This window comes from Cannabis sativa, chromosome 9 (genome assembly GCF_029168945.1).
Source record: "Cannabis sativa cultivar Pink pepper isolate KNU-18-1 chromosome 9, ASM2916894v1, whole genome shotgun sequence".
Taxonomy (NCBI): Eukaryota; Viridiplantae; Streptophyta; class Magnoliopsida; order Rosales; family Cannabaceae; genus Cannabis; species Cannabis sativa.
The window spans coordinates 33,817,424-33,826,092 of NC_083609.1; the positions used below are offsets into that span (position 1 = coordinate 33,817,424).

At 35.9% G+C, this 8,669-nt stretch overlaps 1 protein-coding gene across 1 annotated transcript; it reads right to left on the reverse strand.

The window, feature by feature from the left end:
- Positions 1-3,594: 3,594 nt before the first annotated feature.
- LOC133031369 (uncharacterized mitochondrial protein AtMg00860-like) lies at positions 3,595-4,020 on the reverse strand. Its single transcript, XM_061104854.1, has one exon. The coding sequence runs from the start codon at positions 4,018-4,020 to the stop codon at positions 3,595-3,597; it is 426 nt and encodes a 141-aa protein (XP_060960837.1).
- Positions 4,021-8,669: the final 4,649 nt, after the last annotated feature.

Here is an 8,669-nt window from a genome sequence, read left to right on the forward strand (position 1 = left end):
AAATAATCATGAAATAAACCATGTGAACCATGCAACATAAAATGTGATTTCTGATCTTTATTAGTAAATCTGATTATATTGAAATGAGTTTTATTTAGCGCACAAAACCCAACAAACTCCCACTTGCACTAATATAAAAAAAAGGGCATTTCAAAAAATGTCAACACCTTGATATACAAATCAAGTGTAATATGTAGTATACTCTCCGTAATAGGATTTGATAGGTTGTATTGAATACAACCTTTCCTCCACCATTACATTTCCTTAATCACAAAATCCTTGATATTGTGAAATTCCTCTCTATATGTTTACTCCTCTAGGGATACTGGATTCTTTACTTTTTTGGCAACTACTTTTGCGTTAGTCAGGAAGTAACACTAGTAGTTAATAAATGTTTGAGCAAATGCCAAAAATGTATAGAACTTTCCTTTAGACTGAATAAGTATCTTTCCTGCAACTTTAACATTCAGTCTCTCTCTAATCTGACAGCCATAAACAACATGTACGCTAAACATGTAAACACATATGCATATCATTATACTAATCTTACCTTGTTTCTAAATTCAGATGTGCCGGCCAACCTCAGTAGAACAACTGCTTGACGAATTACAGGCCCCTAAATTACATTATTCGTAAAACTGGTGAGTGACACGCTAAATTAAGGAATTACACGGAATTACCCTAAATAATCAAGGAATCAACAACAAGAAAAATTCAGGAAACCAGTTTGTGATTTGGTTAAACGGTTTTACAAGACCTATAAAACTGGTTAACCGATTTACACCAGGTAAACCAAATTTTTTTGAAACCTTTCCTAATTCGTATCCAAACCATACCAAACCTTCCAGACCTGCTTAATATACCCCAAAGAATATACTCCAAGCAACAAAACAACTAAACAAGCTTAGAATCAAAATCTACCATAAAAGAGCAAAGCTTGAGTTCTTTCACTCATTGCTCAAACATCACAAAAACGCCTAAATCCACTTCAAAACAACATGAATAACCTTAATTTAACTCCAAAAAATAAACTCAAACACTATTCCACAACACAGAACCCTCATACTCAAATTGATGCATAAAACTATAACTTTAAACTTAAGAAATCAAAGAATAAGATGCCTAAGAGCTTTACCTTGGATTGGATCACTAACACTTGATAAATTGCTCAGCAACAAGCTAAAAACACCCAAATCCTTACTGATTTCTATGGGGCTCGAGAGAGAAAGAGAGAATTTGGAGAGAGAGTGTATTTTTTGTGTTTTTCCTCTAATTTTAATAAAATAAAAACAAAATCAAGTTTTATCTATTTAATTCAAGCATAAAAATCAGATCATAAGAGTTAATTAAAACTCATAAAAAGACAAAAGAACTCTAGGGCAAAAAGACCATTTTGCCCCCCACACTAACTAAAAGTCACAAAACCATCAAGGGATAATTTGGTCAATTCTAAAATCCTAACTAATCTCAATATTCCCAATGTCTAACTATAATCCCCGCTATACTAAAAATATTAAAATGTGATTCTAATGACCAAACGTCGCGTTCCGATATTGCCGGGCACAAAACATGCAAAAATATAAAATTTCATATATGACATATATAATGTATTCTGAATTCAAATAAATCTCTGTAAAATGATAATTCATAACTAATATGCAAGTTTCATAATTAAACCCTATTTATCTACTAATTTTCAAATTAAAGTTAAGCGGTCTTTACAATTATCCCACCTTAAAAGGATTTCGTCCTCGAAATCTAACCTGGACAACTCTGGATAATGAGCCCTCATGTCAGGCTCTAACTCCCAGGTGACTTCCTCCACCTTGCTAATTCTCCAAAGCACCTTGACCAAAGCTATGGTTTTGTTTCGCAGAACCTTATTTTTTTGTCTAAAATCTGAGCCAGTTGCTATTCGTAAGATAAGTCTGGTTGCAGCTCAAGAATCTCATAACTCAACACATGAGTAGGGTCTGAAATGTATTTTTGTAACATGGAAACATGAAATACATTGTGAACTACTGAAAGAGCTGGAGGCAAAGCTAGACGATATGCCACTAGTCTAAGTTTCTCGAGAATCTCAAAAGGTTTTGTAAACCTAGGGCATAGCTTGCCTCTTTTCCCAAAACGTTAGATCCCCTTCATTGGAGACACCTGTAAAAATACATGATCTCTTATCTGAAACTCCACATTTCTGTGCTTCGAATCTGCATAACTCTTTTGCCTACTCTGAGAGGCAAGCATTCTGGCCTTAATCTTCTATATGGCTTCATTAGTCCATTGTATTGATTCCAGACCTAAGTATTTCTTTTCTCCCGTTTCATCCCAGTGAATGGGAGACCTACATTTCCTGCCATATAACAACTCGCAGAGAGCCATGCCTATTGTAGTCTGATAACTGTTATTATATAAGAATTCTATCAGTTGCAGGTACTTGCTTTAGGAGCCCTCGAAATCCATTACACAGGCTCGTACCATGTCTTTCAGTATCTGAATTGTCCTTTCGGACTGTCCATCAGTTTGAGGATGGAAAGTTGTACTAAATTTTACTTTGGTACCCATAGCCCGCTGAAGACTCTGCTAGAACTTAGGCGTGAACTTCAAATCTCTATCTGATATAATGGACTTTAGAACACCATGTAATCTCACTCTCTCTTGCACGTACAATTATACATACTGATCCACTATAAAGGTTGTTTTTACCGGTAGAAAATGTGCAGACTTCGTGAATCGATCTACCACAACCCAAATTGAATCGTGCAATCCCGTGGTTCTAGGTAATCCAACCACAAAGTCCATGGTAATATCCTCCCATTTCCACTTAGGAAGTGTCAATGGCTGCAATAAACCTGTCGGTCTCTGATGTTCAGCCTTGATCTGTTGACATGTTAGGCATCGGGATACAAATTCTACCACATTCTTCTTCATCCTGCTCCACCAAAAGTAGGGTTTAAGATCTTGGTACATCTTGGTGGTGCCAGGATGCAATGAATATGGGGTGGTATCGGCCTCCCCAAGAATCTCATTTCTAAGTTCCACACTACTTGGAACACAAACCTTGGTCTTAAATAACAACATCCCACTATCTGACACCGTAAAATCTTTGGCTTAACTAGCTGAAACTTCTTCTTTGATCCTTAATAATTTTGGATCAATTAACTGAGTAGCTTTAATTCATTCTAACAGATCAGATTGCAGCGTCAAGTTATGATGTTTGCCTACAACAAACTCGATGCTTGATCTGACCATGTTTTCTGCTAACTGAGGTGAAATCTTAATCATACCAGTTACGTGCTCGGGACCCTTCCTGCTTAGGGCATCAGCCAATACATTGGCCTTCCCAGGATGGTAAAGGATTTCACAGTCATAATCCTTAACCAACTCTAACCACCTCTGTCTCATATTCAAATCTTTCTAAGTAAGGAAATATTTGAGGCTCTTATTGTCAGTATAAATTTCACATTTCTCTCCGTAGAGATAATGCCGGCAAATCTTCAAAGCAAACACTACCCCAACAAGTTCTAAATTGTGAGTCGAGTATCGCTGTTCATATTCTTTCAACTGATGAGAGGCATAGGCGATAACCTGATCGGCCTACATCAGCACACACCCCAGACCCTGTCTAGATGCGTCATAACAAACTACGAACATTTCTTTATCTGAAGGTAGAGCTAGCATTGGAGTTGTGATTAATCTCTGTTTTAGCTTCTGAAAGCTTGCTTCACACTTATCCGTCCACACAAACTGCCTTTTCTTTTTGGTAAGCTCACTTAAAGGTGTTGAAATCTTAGAGAACCCCTCTACAAACTGACGGTAATAACCAGCCAGTACCACGAAACTTCTAACCTCTGTAACTAATTTTTGTCTCCACCAATCCCTGGCGGATTCAATCTTCCCTGGATCCACCTTGATTCCATCTTTACAGAAAATGTGTCCGAGAAAAGAGACCTGAGATAGCCAAAACTCGCACTTCTTGAATTTAACATACAACTTATGTTCTCGAAGCCGCTGTAGAACCATCTAGAGATGTTGTTCGTGCTCCTCTTCTGATTGAGAGTGCACAAGGATGTCGTCGATGAAAACAATTACACAAATATCGAGGAAATCCTTGAATACCTTATTCATTAGATCCATAAAAGTGGCGGGAGCATTGGTTAGTCCAAAAGACATAACCAAAAATTCATAGTGCCCATACCTAGTGCAGAAAGCCGCCTTTGGAATGTCCTCCTCTCAGATTCTCAACTGATGATAGCTCGATTAGAGATCAATCTTTGAGAAGGTCGTATTCCCCTGAAGTTGATTGAAAAGATCATCGATCCTAGGTAAAGGATACTTGTTCTTGTTGGGTTTTATGCCCTAAATAAAACTCATTTCAATATAATAAAATTTACTTATTAATATAGATAAGAAATAACATTTAATGTTGCATGGTTCACATAATTTATTTCATGATTATATGTACATAATGTATGAATTCATCTGAAACCCTTTTCACATACTTGTTCCTGTTTATTGTGTTGTCAACACTTTGGAAAGTAAACATGATTATGTGAATAAAGTTTCCTAGATTTATCACACATAGGGTTTTACTAATATGATAATCTACAACAAAGTTTACTTACATTTGGAGAAATGCTATGTTCTTTCCAGAGCATTGGTTAAAGTAAAGCTCAGGTTGGGTGCATGGAGTATGCATCGGAAGGGACCGATATTGAACTTTGACTTAGATTTATTAAACTTACCGTAATATCTATTCAAGTCAATATCGCCTAGTTGATCCTAGATCAAATGATCTTAATCCTATTATGATTAGGCTCAATATCAGGAGGCTATTCGTGTTCTTTGATTTGTTAGTTAAGCCTACTTTTGGGTGAGGGTGATACGTACATTTTGGGAACGCGGTAGTGCAATTGAGTGGGAGCGCTAACATAAACATGGAATTTATAGCTTCTATCTGACGAATAGTAAGTAAAGGATGATCTCCTTCGAGCTTGACCAAACGAAAATAAATGGTGGAGTACTCATTTCACATAAGCTGAAATATCATTTATACAGGGTTAAGTTTTTTAAGGATAAATTACATTGTAGGGTGTAACGGTAATCTAATCCCTTTACAGTGTAGATCATTCATATAGAGGATCATTGATCAAATTATGTTTATAACAATGGATAACTAATTATGTGTCTATATGGTGGAACATATAGAGCATTTTATATACTGAGAGTGCGATTCTAAGTTCTATACGTGGATTCAACGAAGAATTAATAAGTCAGTGAATTTAGGTTATAAATTCTTGATCTGCTTATTGGAAGCTCGGTTATATAGACCCATGGTCCCCCCACTAGTTGAGATAATATTGCTTGTAAGACTCATATAATTGGTTTTGATTAATCAATTATAATTCTCAAATTAGACTATGTCTATTTGGGAATTTTTCACTAAGTAAGGGCGAAATTGTAAAGAAAGAGTTTTAGGGGCATATTTGTTAATTATGATACTTTGTATGGTTCAATTAATAAATATGATAAATGAAAATATTATTTAATTATTTATAGCGATTAAATAGTTAGAATTGGCATTTAAATGGTTGAATTAGAAAATTAGCGTTTTTGAGAAAATCATATGCAAAAGTGATAAAACTGCAAAATCACAAAAAGTGAGGCCCAAATCCATACTGTATAGGGCCGACCACTTTTGTAGTGTTTTACATCTGATATTTTCATTATTTTAATGCCAAATAATTCAAACCTAACCCTAGTGGAATGCTATAAATAGATAGTGAAGGCTTCAGGAAATTAACACTTTTACTACTGATTTCCTTCAGAGAAAAACCTGAGCCTTCTCTCTCTATACCTAGCCGCCACCTTCTTCTCTTTCTTCCCTCTTCAATTTTGAAATTACTTAGTGTTAGAGTAGTGCCCACACACAGCAAGTGATACCTCAATCATAGTGAGGAAGATCGTGAAGAAAGACTTTCAACAAGAAGGAGTTTCAGCACTAAAGAATCAGAGAAAGAGATCCAGGTTCAGATATTGATAATGCTCTGCTACAGAAAGGAATCAAAGGCTAGATATCTGAACGGAAGGAGTCATATTATTCCGTTGCACCCAATGTAAGGTTTCTAATACTTTATATGTGTTTATTTCGTAATCGTTTTAGAAGTTCATATTTAGGGTGTTAATCAACATACTCGTGAGTAGATCTAAGATCCTGGTAAAATAATTTCCAACAGTTCTTGACTGTCAGTTTATTTAATTGTCGGTAGTCAATACACATACGCAAAGATCCATCTTTCTTCTTGACAAATAATACGGGAGCTCCATAGGGTGACACACTAGGTCGTGAAAACCCTAGGTCAAGTAACCCCTAAAGCTGAATTATAAATTCCTTAAGTTCTGCTGGAGCCATTCTGTAGGGTGCCTTAGAAACTAGTTCTGTTCCAGGTGCCAAATAATTAATAAAATCAATTTCTCTCTGCGGTGGCCGAACTATCTCAGGCTGTGTGGTATCCAATATCATGGCCAGAAACCCTAGACAACTGTCTTGCAATAATTCTCTAGCTGTTAGTACTGAAATCACTGGGATCTTAGATCCTTGAACTGATCCCACAAAGACAAACAGTTCCTCGCCCTCAGGTTGAAAGATTACAATCTTCCGTTTACAATCATTGCTGGCTGAGTACTTGGATAAGAAATCCATTCCAAGTATAATATCAAAAACTGCGAAACCCATTTCTATTAAGTCAGCACTTAACTCCCTATTCTCAATTCTGATCGGCATAAACCTAATCCACCTTTTGGAGATGACTAATTCTCCACCAGGCAGTAGGGTTCTAAACCCTTTATCATATCTATCATATAGTCTATCCAACTTACTAAAAATTCTGGCTACCACATAAGAATGACTGGCCCCAGAATCAAAGAATACTAAGAAGTAAGAGTTGTTGACCGAGAGCTGACCTGTTACAATTGAGGGGCTAGCCTCTGCATCTGCCTGTGTTAGAGCAAACACCCTAGCTAGAGAGGGTTTTCCTGCAGTCTTTTGTTCTTATGTCTTAAGTTGTGGACAATCTCTTATATAATTCCCTGACAAACCACACTGGAAGCACCCTTCCTTCTACACTCTCCCAGATGATGCTTTTTACAACTAGAGCATTCCAGGTAAGTGTATCGGGTTTTAGAACTACCTTGACGTTTGCCTTAACCTTGGTTCCCTTGGAACCTCTTGTTCTGACTTGAGCCACCGGATGTAGTTTGTGCCTTTCTTTTTTGATCAGTGGTCGAGCCACTACAACCCCTACCATAACTAGAGGTAGGAAGAGTAAGGGCCCCACCAACAACCTGAGTCCCTTGGGACTCCTTAGTGCACTCTCTTGTGCCCTTAGCTCCCATTTGTTGGGTTTTGTGCCCTAAATAAAACCTATTTAAATATAATCAGATTTACTTATTAATAAAGATCAGAAATAACATTTTATGTTCATGGTTCACATGATTTATTTCATGATAATATATATAATGTATGAATTTTATTTAGGTCCAGAACATATGAATTTGTTAATGATTATATCGTTGTCAGCACAGTGGAATATAAACTTAATTATATGTTCGAAAGTTTATTCCCTGATTTGTCAGAACACTGGATTTAGACTGACATGGTATAATCAGCGATAGGTATTCTTACACCTTGGAAAAGTGTTATGTCCTTTCCAGGACATTGGCAAAGTTTACCAGTATCGGATGTATGGAGTATACATCGGAAGGGACCGATATTGAACTTTGATTAGATATATTAGAATTTACCGTAATATCTATTCAATTCAATATCACTTGTTGATCCTAGACAAATGATCTTAATCCTGATATGATTAGGTTCAATCTCAAGAGTGTTATTCGTGTTCTTTGATTTGTTAGTTAAGCCTACTTTTGGGTCAGGGTGATACGTACATTTTGGGAACACGGTAGTGCAATTGAGTGGGAGGGCTAACATAAATATGGAATCTATAGCTTCTATCTGGCGAATAGAAAGTAAAGGATGATTTCCTTCGAGCTTAACCAAACGAAAAATAAATGGTGGAGTACTCATTTCACTTAGCTGAAATATCATTTATACAGGGTTAAGTGTTTTAAGGATAAAATACATTCTAGGGTGTTACTGTAATTTAATCCCTTTACAATGTAAATCATCTATATAGAGGATCATTGATCAAATTAGGATTATAACAATGGATAACTAATGACGTATCTATATCGTGGAACATATAGAGCGTTCTGTATGACTGAGAGTGCAATTCTAAGTTCTATGCGTGGATTCAACGAAGAATTAATAAGTTAGTGAATTTTAGTGCTAAATTCCATATCTACTTATTGGAAACTCGGTTATATAGACCCATGGTCCCCGCACTAGTTGAGATAATATTGCTTGTAAGACTCATGTAATTGGTTTTGATTAATCAATTATAATTCTCAAATTAGACTATGTATATTTGTGAATTTTTCACTAAGTAAGGGCGAAATTGTAAAGAAAGAGTTTTAGGGGCATATTTGTTAATTATGATACTTTGTATGGTTCAATTAATAAATATGATAAATGAAAATATTATTTAATAATTATTTATAGTTATTAAATAGTTAGAATTGGCATTTAAATGGTTGAATTAGAAAATTGGCAT